The sequence below is a fragment of the Pezoporus flaviventris genome, unplaced genomic scaffold (assembly GCF_033815535.1).
Source record: "Pezoporus flaviventris isolate CSIRO_AGI_PZ_B2104156 unplaced genomic scaffold, CSIRO_AGI_Pfla_v1 ptg000013l, whole genome shotgun sequence".
NCBI lineage: Eukaryota > Metazoa > Chordata > Aves > Psittaciformes > Psittacidae > Pezoporus > Pezoporus flaviventris.
Window position 1 is genome coordinate 12,327,516 of NW_026892561.1, and position 21,632 is coordinate 12,349,147.

Below are 21,632 nucleotides of genomic sequence, written 5' to 3' on the forward strand. Positions count from 1 at the left end.
AGGAAAATAAGACAATTAAAACAAAGAGCACTTAAGCCACCAGCAAAAAACAACACATCTTTTGCCTTCCTACCAGTTCTTCTTTTCTCCTTTCTAGTGTGTGACGCTGCTTCTCCCAGTCTGAAGAACCTGGTGACAGTTTTTTCATGGAACCTTGACCATACAGTCTTTTTTGAGACTCAGCCTTCTGTTGAGCTAAATTTTTCCTTTTATCACTTGTCCTGAAACACAGATGTTATTCTGTCAACCCAATGGTGCTGCAATGAAATGCACTTTCATCTCAGATATATCATCTGTATTTTCCAGTCAGCCATTTGAACTTCATGCCATAAAATTAAAATTGAAACTATCATTAAGAATTTGTTTTCAATACTAACTTTTATGGCTACAATATTTTCACACTTTAAGGTGTTCTTTGATGACTCTGTACTGTAATTTACTGTACAAACATGATTCTATCTATTTTCCTGAGGTGTAGTTTTTTTCCAACATATCCCAACTACAAAGTTTTCCTGTGGGGTAGGGGGTAGGGCTGCTGACTGTATGTGAAACTACTGCCAGCATATTTCTTGTGTGACCACATGCCCATGACTGCACTCCTATCCCCACTTTAAGACCTGTTTGAAAAATCAATTTTTAATAAGTATGAAAATTACTGTTACCATTTATTTTTTGCAAGCACATGACCAAGAAGAAAAATCAAGTCTGGGTTAATTTCAACAGCAAAACTGCCAGCACAGGAAACATCCCTATTTTGAAAATACCAACGTGGGAGAAAAGGTCTTAATTTTCTCCTAGCCCAGTTCAAATTTCAGACAAGCAAACAAACAAAAGGAAAAAATACCAAATCAAAGCAAAAGAGCGAGCCAGACTGAAGAGGACAAGTTTACCGTATGTTGAGAAGCTTTAATGCATTTAGCAGAACACCCTTCTTTACATCATAGTCTATTTTTTGATCAGTTCCAAAGCTTGGGGCACGATTAATCTGGAAAAAAAAAAAAAACAAGAAGATACAGAAGACTCAGGAATATTCAGGTTCACTGGGGACACATCTATTTTAACAGGCTTTGGAGACACCATTCTTTCAAATACAGCAGAGATTTAGAGAATACATGTTGAGAAGCTCATTTCCATTTCTGTTTTTATTAAAAAATAAGAGCATCGAGTATCATGGGCATTGGGAGCCAGGAGACGTACCTTTCAGACACCAAGTTATCCAGACTCTTACAAAGAATACCGTTCAAGTACTGGCACTCAGTCTAATCTATTCCTGCTTGCTCCAAGCAGAAAATTTACCATGCGAACTACTGTTAAACACAGTAACAGGCTATGTGCCATGCTAGGTAGTCCAGCACAGGAAGAGTTAAACTTTCCTAGTCCCTATTCTGAAAGCAACTTTGAATACTTCTCTAAAAAGTAACAACTATATAAGGATATTTATATACATTATATACATGAAGTACATTTAAATAACTCTTCAGATACATTCTGAAGGGACACCTAGAGATCTAAGTTACTAAATCAGTACATAGTGTGAACACGGAAAATAATAACAGTCTCAGTAACAAAAGGCTTATAAGCCAAGTAAAAGAGATTTAAAATGTGACCATAACTATAAAGGAACAAGGGAAATGCAACTGAGAATCTGTAAGACTAAATCACACGCTCAACAGCTAGAGTCCTGACCAACCACCATACAACCACTGCTAAGCTTTGAAGCGCCTGCTTAAGAACTTTATTTTTCAGAAAGCTGTGAGGAGGGATAATGAAGTAGCTCCATCAACATTGCTAAGAACACCTTCCAGGCAGGTAAAAATGTGCATACATGAGGAATGGGTGCTAATGAGAAGCAAGAATCTTGCCTTGATAGTGAATGAGCAAGCAGTACTGGTTACAGAAGGGACAGACACTAAAGAGCTTCAGAAGAGAAAACTAGTACCTTGCGCCCTATGCAAATGAGAAGTGGGATACAGTTAAAGTCTTCAAAGCAGAGGACAATTAAAAAGAAAAATAAAAAAAGCAGTTCATTAAAATTGCATTTTAACACTTTAGATCCATTAGAGTATCTTAGAGCCTTGATAGCTGTGGGGCAGAACTATTTTGGCTGGTGAGTCACCAAATGTCCTATTGCTGAGTCCTAACTGCCCCATCACTTATGGTGAAATCCAAGGTACCTTTGGCTTTGAGAATCAGCTTGTTTACTGGTTTTGCAGACAGGCTGGCAAAATGAGCAATGAGAGTTGATGTTGAACAAAAAATCATGAAAATTCAGCAGAAATAGAGAAAAGGTGTATACATATTCTTTTTTAGAAGATTCATCCAAATATTTAATTGACCAGTCTCCTCAGACTGATCTGCTCATCTGTCACATCACAAGGACTATTTTTTTTTCCTGTACTGTGACAGTACAAATATTTATTGACATCCATTTTCAAAAAGCATGTGAATGTTCCACTTTCAGCTAAGCCAGCATGTAAGCAGTAACAGAAACGAGCACAAGGATTAAAACCCAGTTCTCCAGCATTTCATTAGAGAATACTGCTAGCTGGCAAGACCACAGACACACTGCATCTCATTATCAACATGAAATTTAAACAAAACAACTGCATTGATTAAATCCAGCTGATAACTGAAATAAACTGGAAATATTCTGATTCTGAGATTATATTGTCTAATCCAGGAAGGATTTATGAAGTTTTAAAAACATATGCGTGAAGATCCAGTATGAAGCCTTATGCTTCAGTCCAACAAATACTGAAGTACACAAAAAGCTCACTAGACTGAAAAGAGACATGAAAATCAAGCCCAGACTCCATATTCAGGAGAAATAATAGATGTTGAACAAAATCATATTCTGTACCATGTATTAAACTTCTTTATATTAACATGTTCCAACTGAAAATATCCTTTGAAATGTTTTTGCATGCATTAAAAACAAATGAACAGATAGAAAGATTTTTATTAAACTTCCAACAAATGAATTTCTAATTTTTTATGTACACTGAATCCTTAAAACCAGTGAGACTGCAGTTAGATACAGGGACTTACCTGGAATATGTAAAACACTGTGTTGGTCTAATATTGAATTCCTAGATATGCATAGACACATGCTCACAAAGCAGTGATGCATAAACCTCAGAGCATAAAAAAGTGCACGCTATTGTACCTATATTTGGTTTAGGTATTTCTTAGATTTACAACAATCTGAACTACAACATTGGGCATAAATTCTGCATTACTAAATATCTTAGAAATACGTGTTACTTACATGAGCACCAGTGAGAATTAACACTATGAAAAGTGTAAAATAATTTAAATAACAGTTTCTTTCCTACAGGGTAAATTTTGCCAAAAACCTACATCTGGCACTTCTGAACAAATGAAACTGTACTGACTGTGTCTATTAAGCAGAAAATTAAAGTGGGGTTAGGAAACATATAAGAAGGCATTTGAATTGCTATTATGAAGCAAAATGCTATTATGAGACATAACACAATCACTTGACACTAAGGTTTTTGTCACTTTAATGCAGTCATTTAAGAGGCTGAAAAGCTATGACATTCATAGTTAAAGCTGGAGCATTGCTGTATCACCTGCAGCCTCAATTTTCTGACACTCCATTCATGACTAATGTTTGAAATCCCAATACTACTGTGCCCTCAATCCTGAGGAGTAAGCAGAGGCGCAGTAAAAACAGTGATCCAGTTCTGGCCAACCATTGCAAACTTGGCTTGGGGCAGTATGTTTCAGGTAGCAGTAGACACAAGTCCAGTACCAATAAATCTGAGCAACTGGGTACATCAGAAAGTTAATATATAAAAAGCAGGTGTGAATTTAAGTTCTATATTAACTATGTGTATATGTATAGGTTGCTTTGGATAATTTATCTTAAAAACGTCAAATTTTCTAATCTGTTGCGTACAGCAACACACAGAAGAACTGCTTGATAAATAAATACAATATTCCTCCATACGGACTCCTGGATATAATGTTTCTTACATCTATTATGTTTACAATATCACAGTTTTATCTCCTTACTTTAGCTTCTTTACTGTCTACGGCTTTCCAATAAATATAAAACTCAATTGTTCACATAAATTTTTACTTCCTCCAACTGAAATCTTCAACTTCTGTTTCATAATTAAAATTTCACTGAAAATTACAGTTTTCACACACAATTAATCAGACTGCTTGTAAGCACAGCAGTTGGGTAACTCAGTGTATTTCAGGATTACATACTTCTAAGTAGAGGACCACATATCTGTAATGCTTAAATTAATAAGTGTTAAGTTGAAATACATCCTGTGAGGGCACCCATCAACAGTTAAATCTGCAAATGATTCTGATTTTACAAATATTACACTCCATAAATGTGTAAGATACACCATTTCCATCTTCACCAGGACATGGGACAAACTTCAGGCTGGCATTTCACTTCTTTACCAAACTAGTCAAAGATCATATTCTCACCGGCCATGCTGCAGCCTATTAGCATGGAGTAGAAAAAGAAATTTTTCAATACCTATCACGCATACCTATTGAAAGGACATTTCAAATATAAAGGGAGATCACATGAATTACTTTAAACCTAAAATCAATTGAATAAAAAGTGATACCCTTTCAGTAATAGGAATTTAACCTCTGTTCAATCCGTAGGACAGCATGAATGTTTTGGGAAGGATCTCATTCTTTATTAAAATGATTGAGATTTCTAACAATAGAATTTGAAAGGCAAAAGAAATTTTTAAGCCATAAAAAATCCTGTTACACAGAATGTTGTTAGTGCCTATCATTGAGCAGATCTTTGATTAGAGACAATCATGAAGCCCATCCTAATCGCTCATTTCTAACCTTCACAAATTGTGCAGTGCTAACCACCTTTTTGTTGGCTTCAGCAGAATGCTGGTTTTCCATGGCAGTTCAAACTAAAACAACTGACTGTTGTAGAAGTGCTTTGTGAAACAGATATGGTTTTCCTGAAGAATACAAGCAAAACAGCTGCTCATGTTGCAAATCTACAAAGAAAAGTAACTGCTCCCTTTCAAACTTTCAAAAAGCTGCAAAAAAAGGTTTTAAGGAAATGTTAGTAAAATCAATGAACATTTGAAAAAAATCCATCAACGTGCAGGTTCAATTACCCAACACCACTGTAAGTGAATGCTGAGTCAGCTCAGCACTGAGAGAGACAAGGTCTGAGTGAATCCAGTTTATTTTGCTGAAGTTTGGTCATTTTCCACCAGGCACATTACTGATTGAAATGCCGACCTTGATCTCAAACAAATAAGATTACATTTATGTAACTTATGTAAACTTTATGAAAAATAGCATCACAAGAACAATTCAAGTGCCAACGAAATGCGAAGAGATACATCTGAAATGTACTACTTAGAGCAGAAATACAAGAAATGCAAATACCATCACCCTATATATTCAGCTGTTTGACATCTACATGTAACTACACGTGTCGTGGTTTAAACCCAGCCAGGTAACTCGTTCACTCATTCCCCCCCTTCTTTCCCTCCCCCTACTCCTGGAGGGACGGAGAGGAGAATCGAAAAGAATGCAACTCCCACGGATTGAGATAAGAACAGTTCAGTAACTAAGGTATAACACAAATCACTGCTGCTACCACCAATAATAACAATGATAAAGGAAATAACAAGGGAAGAGAATACAACACCTCAGCACCAGCTGACCAATAACTCACCCCCCCAGCCCGACCAAGCACCGACCGATACCTCCTCCAACCCTGCAGTCCTCTAGCCCTTCCGGCTCACTCCCAGTTACATCCTGGCCATGATGTGCTGTGGTATGGAATACCTCTTTGGTCAGTTTGGGTCAGGTGTCCTGTCTCTGCTTCCTCCCGGCTTCCCCTCCTCCCTGGCAGAGCATGAGGCTCACAAAGTCCTTGGCCAGACCAAAACATCCTTGTTATCAGCTCTGTTCCCAGGCCGAAAGTCAAAACACTGCACTGCACCAGCTACCAAGAAGGAGAAAAATGACTGCTAGTGCTGAACCCAGGACAACATGTAAGGGGCTAAATACTGACTAGAACAAAGCGTTGTTTTGTTAAATGTGATCATGGGTGAGAATCTTAGAAGTCTTGGGCAAAAACTTTATGTTAAGAAAATTGCTTTTCCCTTAAAATATCCCTTAAGAGAAAGTACCATCCTTTATTTTTCATGTGGCTATCCCTTGTTTCCAGACAAGATATAAGGTTGCTGACTAATCTGTAGAACAGTACTGTAGTAATCTCAACAATATACCAGTGATACTGTCACAACAGGTATTCATAATATCTGGTTACCAAAGCACTGTATAAGCATCTGTTGGCTGAGAAACAATTATTTAATGTTCAGTGACCCAAGAACCTGGACATACACATGACTAGGTCGCGTTAATATAAAATTAGCAATTTCAGCAGGAGTGCACATCTTGAATACAGCTGACAAAAACAGGATTGCATGAGGAGCCCCAAAAGTACAAGCAAATAATGACAGCAAAGGCCTTGAAAATCCAGGGACTCTGAGATATACATATACACCAGTCACAGCAGCCAAGTAGTGTTCACTAAAGAAATGCAACCTTGTGAACTAACATTGGGTCTAGGGATAACAAAGAGAACACAAAGCAGAACGGAGGAAATGTAAAACAAGCCAATTAGAGTAAAACTTGAAGCAATTTGAAATTGCTGGCCAGTGAATGAACAGTAAGTGTATGGTGGCAGCAAATGAATAAAAATAACCCTAAGTGAAGCTAAGAGCAAAAAGGAAAAAACCTTCACCATTAAGAGTGTGCTCTTCACCAGGAAGAACACAAGACACTGAGAACTTGCTATAACCACCTACCCATCATTTTTTTCAGAAGTAGACCTCTCCTGCCCTTGAAACCTTTGGATCTCCAAGGCACAGGGCAAGGTAAACGTTATACATGAGAAAGGAGCAGATAACAGAAAGCTTGTGTATGTGAGTTTTAACTACTTTATTAATAGGAATTAGCAATAATTGGATACATTGGCCTAAGATGTCCAAAGTAATTTTAAGTGGACTGATGAAGTTTTTAATAGATTTTCCTAGTTCATTTACACTAAATAATAGTTTATGGATCTCTATATAAGGTTTCTCTCACCTACATAAATCACAACAGAACTTGGGTACCCTGCACTTGAAGCAGTTATAAAAAGATCATCTTTTCCTCCAGTGATCACAACTGTATAAAATGAAGTTGAACAAGGCTTAAGTCCATCCAATAATTTTAACTGTATGATTTTCTTATTTACATAAAATAACCTAACTTGTAAATTTTGGTCAGAAAGAGTAAACCTGGATTTTCTGGGAACCAAAGGGAGATCTAGGTAATTGTTGCTACTCAGAAAGGATGGAGACTGCTGGGACTGTACAAATGCTTGCCAGAAACATGTGGTGCCACAAGATGGCAATCACGCATTTCCCACAGCCCTCACTTCTGTAGAAGGTTCCGGAAGTTCAGCAGCATCAAGGAACAGATCTACACTGCATCAAGGCAAAATAAACAAAAGTCACCTCAGGAAAGCAGAGTCATTATAAATGTTGCATTTCTCGTAACAGTTTATTAAGATATCTTTATAAAAGAAAAGCTACATGAGGTATGGAAAAATGAAACTAGATTTACCATCCTAATCCTATTCTGGCAATTTTCCCGTAACACCAGGAATACTCAGGACCTTGTCATTAGTACTTGTCACCACTATTAGAATGAATGATTCACTCTCCTAAGGGGGTTTTGGCAAGAGGGAAATGGTGAAAAGAGATAAGTGTGGAAAGATGGGGAAGAAGCCAGAACAGGATTAAGAAAAACAAACAAGCAAAAAACCCACACCACTATTATAGACAGATATACATGTGTACACAGAGTACACGTGTGTGCGTATATATATACACTGTATGTTTGATCTTTACTAGACTACATATAGTATGCATACAGTGTGCATACACATATATACTGTATGTTTGCTGTCAGAGTACTGCAAAACACACAAACAAGCACAGTAAAAAAGAGTGGATGAGTACAGAAACTGAATTACTAAGCTTCAAAGTTTGAAGTTTCTGTTTAATTTAATGTCTAGCAAAATAAGCTGGATCACCAAATTCCTGGATCACCAAAAGCAGAAAAGGAAATAATTAGATTTCTGCATTTAAAAAAATAATAACCAGGTACACGACTTCAAGTCCTGAAGTATTCTACAGCAACCCAAGATACCAGAGGAGCATTTACTACTTTATGGGATCCCTCCCTCTTAAACAAAGAACTGGGACAGTATGATTCTCTTCTGAGACCCATTATCATAAATGGTGAGTCAAACCTCCTAAAATCTCCATGCTGCTTGTAAACATCCAAGCAGATAGAGGGCTATCCTTCGGAGCAAATTCACTACACAGGTTGACTCACCATCTTTCATAGAAGAGGTCTGCCACTATTTGCTACAAGACGGGATGAAATGCATTCACAGACTAATTTCAGTCTGTACTTAAACAACTACATACACTTATATACAAGCTATAGGCAAGCTACAGATGATACTCTGGAAGTGTAGAGCTAAATAAAAGGGACAGTAGGCTTCGCTTGACAGAAACAGAAGATGTCAGAGTAATGAAGACTAAGATCATGTCATGTGCTGCTTTTGGCTAGCTTATCAAAGCCGCCAAATATGCCTATGCATGGCAATGGTGAAGGAATTTAATCTTTCTAATTAGAATTATACTGAACCAGTGATAGAAGCATGACAAAGCAATTATTGAGGGCATTAATGGCCTGAGAACAAGGTTATAATTCAGTAAGTTAATTGTGTACATTTTGCTCATCAGTAGCCAAATGATATTCACAATTTATTGTCAATAGACAGATTTTTAATACATTTTTCATTTTTCCTCCAGTTGTACAACCTCCCAACCAGTTAACATCATGATATGACAATCTGAAAAAAGTTCATCTATATGTTATTAATACTGTAATTAAAAAGACACAATAGACAAACCACAAACATTCCTGGTTGAAAATGTATGTGAGCACCATTTCAGCTTAACTGTACCACTAACATATTACAGAAGAAACATTTCTGCTAGTACATTCATGACAATTGTTTAACAGCATTTCATGTATACAGAATTAGTTTCCTCTGTTTATGATTTATGTGGGTGCTTTTAAAAGCCACAGGAAAGGAAAAGAACATATATGCCCAAAAAAAAAGAAAATTAAGACCATACAGTCACAAAAGTTCCCAGAGCCATACTGCAAATCCATACTCGTGAAGGAAATCTATGTAGCACCCGATTGCTATAAACAAGGTCCTTCAGCTACAATAACAACTGGATTAACATCACATTTCTCATTAAACCTTCATAAACATCTGCAATGTCATATTCCTTCAGGAAAACAATTACATTTACCTGAGTCTCCAAAAATCACTGCAAGGCAATGCTTCCATATGGATGCTGCAGAAAAAGCACCATCTATGTACCCAACAACAGTATCTCCTGCAATGCACAGATTTTCTTTGGAAGTTTTCTTACACACACAGATGCAGTTGGGGGTTTCATTAACTCTACTCTTAAAAATTTACATTTGTGTAAAGAGGTTTACCTCTAGGAGCCATGGTTTTAGTTTTCTGTCCAGCAGAATATCAAATCCCAGGACTTCAAAGCAGACACTGTCACTTCCGGGTGCTTGCCCTGGCCTGCACATGCGATAAGCATGAAGAACATGTGGCTCTGCAACTATGAGAGTCTTCACTACTAACTCCTGTAGGGATTTATTTCAAAACAATTCATCAGGAGAGAAGACACCAGTATATATTGAATTCATACTTTAATCTTAGAAATTTCATTAAAATATCTACTAAAAAAAAATACTTCAAATACCAAATAAATGGTCTATAATAAACTATTCCTCTGGAGTACCAGATACATTTTTTATATAGCCCTAGAGTATAGTTTTTATTATAGTTTTATTATAGTTTTTATAGTACATACATACTTTTAGATATGTAATAACTTAAATTCTAAAAGCATATTGGGAACAAAGTATAGTATAGTATACTCAATCTTTACCCATTTCATTTTGCAATATAATTTTCAATAAATACTCTCAGAATTATACATACAGATAGTGCCTAGACTCTAACAATCTCAAACCTACTACTCATGTAAAGACACTTGTAACATAACCACTGACTTCAGTGGTGCAGGTTCAAGTCCACAGATCTATGCAATGCTGACTACAATTTTGTAAATATTCACGCATAAAATTCACTTCATAGAGAAACCTCCAAGAATTTAAATGGGATCATTCCTTTGATTTATATTACTTATGTGAATAATTGTTTGAAAGGGCTTTTGTCCCTCAGAAAAAGTTCAACATTGAATTTATAATCACTCCCTGAATTTAGTCTTTTAAAAAAAGATAATCATAATTTACAGCAGTATAATTCTTTGTGGTATGCCTCGCTGAGAATTTGGATTAACTTTCCAAAATCACTCTGGATTCCAGAAGCAATTCATTTTCTAATACACACAATAAAGAAAAGGCATATTAGTTTTATCTTACTGAAATATCATCCCAGAACTTGGAGACATCAAGGTTATTTGTTTGTAGAAACTCAGTAAACCATTTTATGGAGCGTTTGCTTCCTTTGTCTTCTGTTTCATCCCGTTCAAAGTGTTCATTATGTTTATTGACGGAGTAGTTAGTCAGATGCATATACAATTGACTCTGAAAAAAGGAGAAAAGACATTAAAAAAAACCTCAAACCCCAAACACTTAAACACAACTCTAGAATGGTCAATTTTCAAAATAATGAAAAGAAAAATACATTAAAGCAATAATGACATAGTTCATCTTTGCAAATACACTATGTGCAGACTTAGTGTTTCTGATTCTTGGAGATTTCACCCACTGAATGTTCTAGCCTTATAACAAAATCTGTTCTCGTATTTAAGCCAGTTGTAGTCAACTGATCTGCTGCTCAACATCTGGTTAGGTATATATAATACATCTGCTATTTTTACAGGTCTGTATGTAAACAACTACCCCAAAAAAGAGAAGAGATTATCATAACTTACAGAATTATTACATTCCCCAAGAAGCAAACAATAAAGATGGTATTTTTAAGTGGTACTTTAAAAGTGCTAAAAGCAGTCTGGCATCTGTTTCATAGACAATCCCACATTTCAGTTTTCGCTGTAGCTTATTTATGAGAAATGTTCTCATGATTGTGGTACTTTAAAAAATCTTTTACGTATAAATTCATCTGCCATGTTGATATCTGCCAAAATTGCTCATTTTTGAGTGGCTGATGGCCATACATCAAATAATTTCAAAATATACATTACATAAGTGAGTGCTATAGTTCCTTTATGAAGCAAAATGTCACCAACAATAGAGTTGTGCTATCAGTTGCATGGAAAAACAATAACTGCCTTTCCACAACAAATTTATGAATCATAATTTATATATGTATTTATATGCTTACATTATCCTACAATACAGATTACTGTACAGATCAATTCAGCTTTCCACTCACACTACCATGATGACTGTCCTCATCACAGTGAGTTCTCTGTCATCTGTCATCCCTTACTTGAGTGTAGTTGATATTCTAAGCTGACCATAAGACTTCTGTTCCAATTCCTTTTTGATAAGACAGTTAATAGATAACACAAGCCTTCTGCTGTCATCTCACTGCACTCACTCATGTTTAAAACACTTTAATGACACTAACAAAACCAATCAATTTAATTGCAGGTTAATTAGCAATATATTGCATTAGCACTATAAGTAATTAATTTCTCCCATGGCTTCCAGTTACTGCTTTGAGAATCATTTTGAAAACTATTGGTTTTGAGTTGTTATAACTGTCTTCTTTCCATGAGATTCAAATAATTTCAGACAAAACAATTACTTTTCAGACTACAAAACATGAAAGTGTTTTGTTCAACATCTGAACTAATCTTTAATCTGAAGTTATCTGGTACAATGTCACTGTGGAACAATGTCATCCGAAGAACAGTGTCATTAGTGATGTAGCCAGGTTATTCCATACAACAGACAAACTGCAACATGAACAGTTGTGAGAACACAGAAATAACTGCCTGTTCTGTTCATCCACTCAGAGCAGATTTCAGTGCTGCTAATGCTGAGATCAGTAATGATAGAATAATATTAAAAGCAAATTATTCCAAATATAATATTGGAACCCTTCCAAATAGACCACTTGTACCAGGATCCAAATTTACCTGCATTCTTCAAAGGTGCTCTACGAGACAGTCACAATGTTAAGTGACAGGCAGGGAGAAGGCTCTCATGTTGTCTACTGCATAATTACACTGAAGCAGCTCTAAAGTATATGGCATTGAAAAGGAATGATACAGTAGCACCAAGTACAGATTGAGGTATAAAACCAAAATCTACTGTTGCCTCCCAGTGCTTCAGATCTATTTCTTTCTTGACACCTGAGTGTCTGGCTGTGCCAGAAGAGAGGAGTTACACCTCTCAGCAGGAGGGGAGATGCTATACATTGAAGAAGAGGATTAAAGTGTTCAAAAACTTTAGCATGTCCCTTAACATTTCTTTCTGCAAGTTTACAGGCAACCTAAAGTTGCTAAGTACATACTCCTTTCCCTGCTGAAGTGGTAACTGACAGACAGTACCAGAAATAGATTCCCTAACATTCAGGGGTTGCAGTGACCACTTTCATGCAGTGGTCTTTCTTATCACTGTTCCTCCGCTTATTGCATATGTTCCTAACACAATGGCTAAAATATTGCAGGATCCTCAGCAGAAGCTCCAGACTCCAGGAATGTTAAACAATGATCTAACAGGAGATAAACCTTATCCCCATACCCCACCACGAACTGAGTCTCAGATAAATATAAAAGCAATGTAACCGTTATTTTACCTCCTCCAAACACTACACAGGTAAAGAAATTTTTACATGCACAAGTAATAAATTAGAATGAACTCCAACTTACCAAATTTGAGTCACTGGGGGGATGATACTTTTCTGTGCCCATTCTCACTAGTCCATCATGATATAAAAATACTTTTAATGGATCACAGGAGGTGACAAGAATATACACACGTAAATCAAACTTGTAGCCTTCCATAAGAAATGGCTTGTCAAGATACTCCTGAACAATCAAGTGATCCTGAGCTTGTAGCTTTTCTGCATTTCTTATTAAAGAGATCCTGGTAAAAACAAAAGCTATTTTAAAAACATGGAACTTTAACATTACTCTTCAAAAAGGATTCTCATGGGCACCCAGCCAGGTAGTCAGGCTAAAGTCTACCTGCAGAAAGACATATATATCTGACTTGTAGGGTAGAGAAAAAGTTCTTCCTTTACCTGGTTTTTGGTTTCCTGTCTTTTATTGTCTTCACTGGATGAAAAAAGGCAATGAGCCATTTCAACATAAATTTCTGCTTCCTTTCATTCAACAATTTGTAATAATAGGTTCCCTTTGCACTTACAAATTGTTTGGCAGAATGACCAGTGTCCAGCTTCTGCAATTATTCCCCATGCAGCTCTAAAAACAGGCTTCTAGTCTTGTCACAACTTCTGCCTCAGGTACAGGTTGCAAAGAACTTTCAGTGCTAGCCTGACCTAGTGACGATGTTTGCAAAGCAGGACACTAAGTACAAGTGTGGATGGCATAGATTAAGCTCAATATTTCTGTATTCCAGTTTCCTCACATCAGAATGAAAAATTATTTATATACACACTATAAACTGGTAGTCCCTAACTACACAGACTTTAAATAACTGTAATAGCTAATGTTTTTCAGGTACAAATATTAACCCAAATTTCCATAGCTTTGTTGCCTTAATCTTATCCTCTATTATTTATGGTACATTTCAGTGTTCTGGTGCTGAATACACCTAATATACTGAAGCATTTTCCAGGCATTTCTCTGAATTATGCTGCTACCTATCCCCTCAGCTTATCTTTACCCTTATCAACAGGACTGAAAAATCAGGAAATGGAAAAGCTTGGGGGCTTTACTTTTACAGTAATTCTGATATATGTGAGAGCTTTAATATATAATTAATATAATTTTGTATAAGCAAAATTATATCAAAAGCCGTAAAAGCTCAAATAGCAATATCTAAACCCAGGAATAGAGTTGAAAATTAATTTGCAATATTTATCTCATTTTCTTTTTACTGTGCAGCCCTGTCACAGGCAAAACTGTCTCAACTCAACTGCAGGTCGCAGCCTCTTCAGGGGGATCCCTCCTCTGGCACAGGCATCACCACCTTCCATGAGTGCACCTCCAGCCACATTCCCAAAAGCATCTCCTCTGTTTCACCTGCAGCTATGGTTGCCGCTCTTAAATATGTTTGTGCTGCTCTGACTGGATTCAGTTCTGGTATGCAATGGGTGGTTGAGCTGCTCTCATAGCCATGGAAGGTCCTGACTTTCTCTCATATGACACCCCTGGAGGCCCCAGCCCCCAAAATCCTGCCATTTATACCAAATACAATCTCACCCTGTAAGTTTAAGCACAGCAGATAAATTTGCAATAAAAATAATCCTGCTTTTAAGAATTATCTGAGCTTCATCAAAAAATGCATTCTCTAATTATCCTATATTCCAAACAGCATCAAAATAACATTTTAATTTAGCTTTATATTTTAGCTGTTTCTGTTTGTTAAGCCTATGCCCAATACATGAGCTTTCATAAAACTTGAAATAAAATCTTCTTACTGATACACAGCTTCTATTAATGTAAACAGCATTGGATTCCACCTTTAATGGGTAAGAATACTGAAGTTAGCAGGCAACTTACCCATGTCCCATTGCACCATTAGCTGGTTTGACTATGAAAGTTTTCTGTCTACGTTTCTTCTTCAGTTCTTTTACGTAGTTCTGAAACTGTGTGTATTCTGCAGGGAAGATCCATGTTCGAGGAATAAAACTATACTCCTGAGGCTGACTCTTGATCATTCTGAAAAAAAAAAGTCATTGAGTCAAAATCTTTGCAACCACTTTGATGTTTCAATCCTCAGGATTAAAAAGCATTTACAATAATTTGACAAGGAAACTTTGTTAGGAAAATACTGTAATATTAAAGAAAACTTCTGCACCTGTTTAAGAATAGTCAGAGCTCTATAACATATTCATATGCATACAGAAAAAAAGCAGACTATCTTGTGATTTTGTGCTTATTATCATATTGTACTTGCTTATCATGTTACTGGCATCCATCTCAGTCCTTGGCATCTATCTCACTTCTTGGCATCCATCTCACTCCTGCTATAGTTTCTGTTCAGTTAATCAGATGCTGCTACTCCTATTCTTAAAAGTATCAAACTTACAATAGACCATGTGATTATAGACCTTTCCCTACCTAACAGATTACTGGATTCCTCCCCCCCCCCCCTTAATTTCCCTTGAAGGGACAGGGATGTTTGACAAGCATTTTAATTTTCATATTTTATGTTTATATGTTTGGGAATGTATAAGGATCAACACACACAAAAAAGAGCACCTGGGATACTTGACATTTCTTCATGGGTGCAAAAAATATTAATAATAAGGACCAAATTTAAAATTCAAATAGAAGCAATTTAGGAAGATTTTGTTTCTTTCTAGTCTTTTGAAGGAATTTGAAAAGTAAGGAATTGTAGTAAATACACTTTGACACAGGCCAAACAACTGCTCATACACCTCTACTACAGGGCAGAACGCACAAGCTTGGATTTTTGTTTGGTATTAGCATATTAAGATTCCCTCAATACCTTATTTAGTCAAAAGAAAGCAAAGAAATGCAAAGCAAGGCAAGAGAGGCTGGGGGGGGAAGAAGAGCTAAAACAAAAATAAGGTTAAAACATCACAAGGAACAATTTCTGAAACTGAATCTGATTAAAGGATGCAGCAAGGTCCTGATCTCCCTGCTTTAACAGTTGTGGTACCTGAGGTAGGGAGCACATCTTATTTTATGGCTATGTTGTCTGTGCAGGAAAGACAACGGAAGAGGAAAAATGGTAAAGAACTCAGTTAGTAGAAGTTTCCATCACCCAAAGCTGTGTATCTGGCAGATGGGAAACATATGATCTTGAAGGTCTTTTCAAACTATGACTCCATGATATATCCACACCAGACTGGCAGTATGTGCTAGATACATATGGGTTAGCTTTAAATAAAGTAGCTTTAACACCGGTTAACAGCCAAGTTACAGGAGCAATGTGGACCTGGTCGTGCTATACAGACACAGTTCGCAGCAGAATAAATTTAGTTTCTGCTGAGCTAAATACTGGTGCAGCTAGCTTGTTTCAAGTACTTGGATTACCTGAAATTTCATGCATAACCTCACATGGAATTAGTTTGTGTAACTCAAAACTACTTTGTAACATAGGGTGGACACATCGGAAAATACAAATATCCACAGACCAACAGAAGTGACTGGATATTTTAAAATAAATTAACTGAGATAGGAAGTTCCTCAACTTTGACTTTTTTTTTTTAAATGGCACTATGATGAATTTTAATGCTTTTTAATTAATTACAGTATTATTATAATTTACAGTTAAAAGAGACAGTACCACTTCAATTTTTTATTTCTACTTTGAGCCCACATAATATTCCTGATGTAACATAAGTCACTTTTTCTTTAAGTGGCTCAAATACTAATGGAAAAAACAGAGCTGCCAACCGCATCTGTAAGGCCAGGACTGCAGCCAAGCCCTACTGGTATAATAGATACACTGTCACCAAATTGTTTAGTCAACTACACAACAAACACTCTGCAGAAATCACAATTGCTATAGTAGTCTTGAAGTACTGCATGAGGTTCAGTGCTTCTGCAGCTTCATTGTAACTATTATTTTTACAATCTGGTTTCATGGAAGGCACCAAGTATTCAGAGATAGTTTTAAAAAACAGAAATAGTTAATTCATGATTCATGCATACTTTTAAACTACTCTCCATCTGCTATATATTTACAAATATTATTACCTTGCTAACTGAATTGCTTATCTAGTCAGAAATTATCCTATTTAGGCAAAAATAAATTGTGTCAGTTTCCATTCCTCTTCAAATGATCATATGCATCCTGAAGTGTTACATGATACAGACTTGCCATTTAAATTATTTGCAGGTTTCATTACACATACACCCTATTCAATCAATATACCTTCAAGGTATCCTACAAACATTCTTTTGTGGCTGCAAGTACATCAATTCTATAAGCCTTCTTCTATCTAAACCATGACAGATGCATAACTGGTTAGAGTACAGAGTAAGACTTAACCATTGTTTACAAGTTCTGGTGTGCACTAAAACTTTCCACAAAAGAATTTAGCTCTGTTCTTTCCCTGCTTGGCCCTATTCAGAAATGGCTTAGTAACATCATCAAGTAGCTTGTGGGATATCAAGACCTGTTCCAGTAAATAGCCCTATATTCCAGCACATCTGCTATCCACTACTGTGGATAACCACTTTTTCACTCTGCTGCTCTATCCTTTAGCCTTTGCAGTCCTTACTAGGAGGTCTGAGAATTAAACAGCAAATGATTGTTCTTCTGAGTACTATTTTAGCTCACAGATATGATCGGACTGTGGTCTTGTTTCTCAGAATGCTTTCTGTCCAAAAGAATCAAAGTTGTCGAACAAAACGTAGGTTACTAAAGACATGACTTCTCAGTCTAATAACACTGGTTCTGCTGCCTAGGTTTCAAACTCCTCTGACTTTTCATGTATGAAAGGAGCTTAGTGGGTAGGTATGGATGAGAGCAATTCTTCATTCATGATCAGTTCACAAACCTTTTAAACATAAACAACAAAGGTGATGCAAAAAAGACCATCTCATACATGGGTCTATACTCTTTCCCCTTCATGCTGTACACCTTCTCCCCCACTTACTGTGTTATTCTGTAACCAAATTTATCATTCACATGAGAAGATCTCATCTAAGAGACCATTTACAGAAACTAAGATCTAGTTGGCCCTACAATGGCACCTCTGTTCTGATTATTCCCCCTTGAAAATGATGGTCATGCCCCTTTTGTTCTCAATTACATTCCTGCTTCTACCTTTTCCATTACTCTTTGTCGCTACGCTTTCTGTGCTGGGTTGTCTTCTTTCACATTACACTATGTATTACACTGCTTCCTTCTACCCTTGTGCATGTGAAAACCCCATTGTCCTGTGATCCAGAGCACCTGGATACTGGCTGTAAGAGGAATTCCTGCAATTCCTTCTGAATAGCATTTGCCCTCAAGAGTCCAGATTTGTTCTTTCACTCTATTCCCAATAGTTTGCATAAAATGAAGGTTAAGATCAGTGTAACAACAGAAGTAGAAGTAGAACAAAAACGAGTCTACTCTCCACCAATTCACACCAGTTGCTTCATGAATTCTCAATGGTACAAAACCCAGAGCTATTCAGTAGCAGCAACAGAAAACACCGCATGCAGCAGAGAAGTAAGGAAAAAGAACTAGTGTTTCTGCACAATCTTGTTCAAATGAATTTTAAAACAGAACAGCATCTGTGTGGAAGAAAATCCCTCTACAGACAAGAGCCTGCTTCACCATGTATCCCAACTGACTTGTGATTTCACAAGCAGTCAAGGCATATGGTTTTGATTTTTATAAATTATGAATACTAAGCATTAAATTGTGAGACTAGAACTACAAAAACCAGACTGATTAAAACCCTGCTATATCTACTGATACTAAGCGAAGTCACAACATAGATGTCTGACCAGAGTTATTGTATCAGAGAAATTATTCCCATTTTATCTATAATATGTGCAATCTCCATATGAATACCCTTTAAACTGGGGGTACCACTATTACCTACTGACATTAACTGAAGTCACAATATAGACATGTTTGACCCAGAGTTATCGTATCAGAGAAATTATTTCCATTTTATCTATATGCACAATTTCCATGTGAATAGCCTTTAAACCATGTTTAAAACTCAGAATACAGTAGGTTGAGAGAGGTATAATCAGACAGTATTTGAAAATACTGTGCGCATAGTAACAAGAGCCTTTTGTCCATTTTGCACATTTTTTTTTAAATCACAGAACTGTAACAATACTGAGGGATGCCACTGCCTACCAAACTGACCAATGTTCCATTGTTTCCAAGACCCCTCCAAATCACTGTTTGCCTCTATGTTTTTACCTCTGTGTTTTTACTTAAAGTCTGAAAGGAGGAGTCAAAAGTGCTTGTGTAGTGTGTATTGACACAAGGGAGTTCTGGCCCACATGTAGGACTTCTAGACATAGCAATGCACATAATATTTGCCTCATAACATGTAGAATGTATGCAACTATTATGTGCCATATTCACAAAACAGAAAAGGAGGGGGGAGAAGCTAGAGATATGACAATAATTACATTAAAATATGAAAACAAATTCTGTTCTGGTAACAGGAAACGCAGTGTAAGTAATGTCTGGGGCCAAACAATTAACTCTATTAATAATTCTTCTTTAAACTAATTTAGATTAGAAGAACCAAATATTCACACACACTTTACTCTAACCTTTCCTTATTACCAGGCCACTGAATCATTATTTAGTATTGTTTTCTTACAGGTCTTACTCACAGATTCTCAGCTACCAGTTATTCCACTAGAGCGAGAAGTTATAATTAGGTAAATTAACCTCTCTGACTTATTCCTTATATAAACAGTAAGATGATTCAGGGTTGGTTTTTTTTTAATATATTAATTATTCAATAGTAATCAATTATTTTAATAAAATAATACCCATCCACATACTAGTTATTTTTTCTGTTCTACCATTGCAGGATATACGCCTAGGTGTATTATGTATGAAATGTATTGTACAATAACTTAAGGCTCTCCTACATTCTGTAATGTGTAGACAGAGAACTGAACCCACATAATTTTCCACTGAAGTCAACTGGAGAGATACAGAAGCCCACTCCAATACTACAGATCCAGAACCAAAGCCAAAGTTATCAAGGAACTTGGAAAGTTGTTGTCGGTCCTCTCATAGCCTCTTAGTAAAAATAAACAAACCTTAATTGTACTGCATTAAATACTATGGCTGAAAAAGTTCTTAATATTAAAAGAAAGATTACTTAGTCATGTTTCTTGCCAGAAAATCCTTTCTGCAGATCTCTCCCATTCCTGGAAAATGGTTTATTCTCTGAGGAAGGAGAAGAAAAGAAAGTTTATTGGTACTTTTTAGTTTTCCTGCCATACCTAATACAATCATTTAAAACACTCAACTGCACACTCAAGCAAACATAATTAGTGTTCCACATAAGCTGTTTACAATAATATCTTACATTATGCCACATATTCTTAACAGTTGAAAAGATGCTGTAAGTTGTATTCTCTTCCACGAACATAAGTGCGCATTGATTTAATTTCAGACATGAAAGGAGACTATCATACTACCCTTACTCACAAAGCTACCTACAACGAAAGAATGTTCTCACAAAGTAATGGTAAATAAAGGAATTATTTATTCACAGAAACAGTGGAGAGAACTCTGCTTGTTAACATACTGCTTAAAAGCTTATGAGCAACTTATAAATGTTTTGCATCGTCTTTTAAACTCTGATCATTCACAACACCCAAAGAAAGAACAACCTCAAATATTTAAACACCAGATTCCGGGTGGTATGAACAAATAACTCTGGAAAAGAGAATAGGATTTTAAAATATGTAGTGGTATACCCTTACTGCTAGGTGTTTTTTTCTGGCAGGGTGTTTTTTTTCCTGTCCATACAAATGTAACTGACCAAAAGTGACACATTTCTGAATGTTTCAGAATGAAGCAGTTTCATAAAACATGTCAGAAATCCTATCTACCACTCTACCTGATAGTTCTGAAGCTCAGCAATCTTTTCTTGTTGCACAGCAGAATCACTCCATATAAGATTAGCTGTTTCATCTTCATCACGTGTTTTCACAAATCCCATTTCTCGTATTACTACACGTACTACGGAGAAATCACATATTTAGGGAATATTTTGAATCTCTAAAATAGATGCATCTTCAAAATTTAAAAAAAAATCAATTAAGATTTTAAACACTTCCAATATTTAACTCTTTGTCTGAGAACAATGTTAGCATTCAAACTATTATTTATCTCATAGTACCTCCATCAGTCTACTGCAAACCTGTCAAAGACAACATTATAGAGCATCTTGTACTGTGGCTGGAATCAGAGCACAACCACTGATGAGAACTCTAAAGAGCTTCACTGCATTCCCCAGTCATCTAGTAAAAGTCCATTTGCCTGGTTTTTTGAGTTAATCTTGGCTATCACATGTTAATTTCAAAACAGTGATGACTGTAAGTGTCACTGCAGATAGCAGATGAGAATGCCTCTTCAGTAAATGCCTACATCATCTTAACATAAAAAGCAAACAAGCAAGAAAAAAAACTTCCAAACACATACATAATCCATAATTAGAAGGTTTTCTACAGCCTTCTTGATCACTTCAGTTTTTGCATTTCAAAGCTCTTCCCTAAGTAAAAAATGGGGAGCAATAGCTTCAGCGTTCAAAGCTATCAATTCAACGTTACAAAAAACAACAAAGGTTTCTTATAAAAGAAATTCCTTTGGAAATGTCTCACTGTCAGCTTGATGCAAAGTCCATTAATTCA

At 36.2% G+C, this 21,632-nt stretch overlaps 1 protein-coding gene across 8 annotated transcripts in view; it reads right to left on the reverse strand.

The window, feature by feature from the left end:
- Positions 1-21,632, reverse strand: part of TTLL7 (tubulin tyrosine ligase like 7) — a 70,859-nt gene that overhangs the window by 29,101 nt on the left and 20,126 nt on the right. For all 8 annotated transcript variants that reach the window (XR_009743090.1, XM_061451616.1, XM_061451614.1 and 5 more), the window contains 8 exons: positions 20,840-20,961; positions 20,093-20,160; positions 14,823-14,981; positions 13,005-13,221; positions 10,582-10,746; positions 9,619-9,777; positions 891-985; positions 74-221 (listed from right to left, as the gene is read on the reverse strand). Coding sequence is in view for 7 of the 8 variants with exons in the window: in XM_061451614.1 (XP_061307598.1) it covers positions 74-221; positions 891-985; positions 9,619-9,777; positions 10,582-10,746; positions 13,005-13,221; positions 14,823-14,981; positions 20,093-20,160; positions 20,840-20,961 (1,133 nt within the window). In the remaining variant the exon portion in view is untranslated. The remainder of the gene's footprint in view (positions 1-73; positions 222-890; positions 986-9,618; positions 9,778-10,581; positions 10,747-13,004; positions 13,222-14,822; positions 14,982-20,092; positions 20,161-20,839; positions 20,962-21,632) is intronic.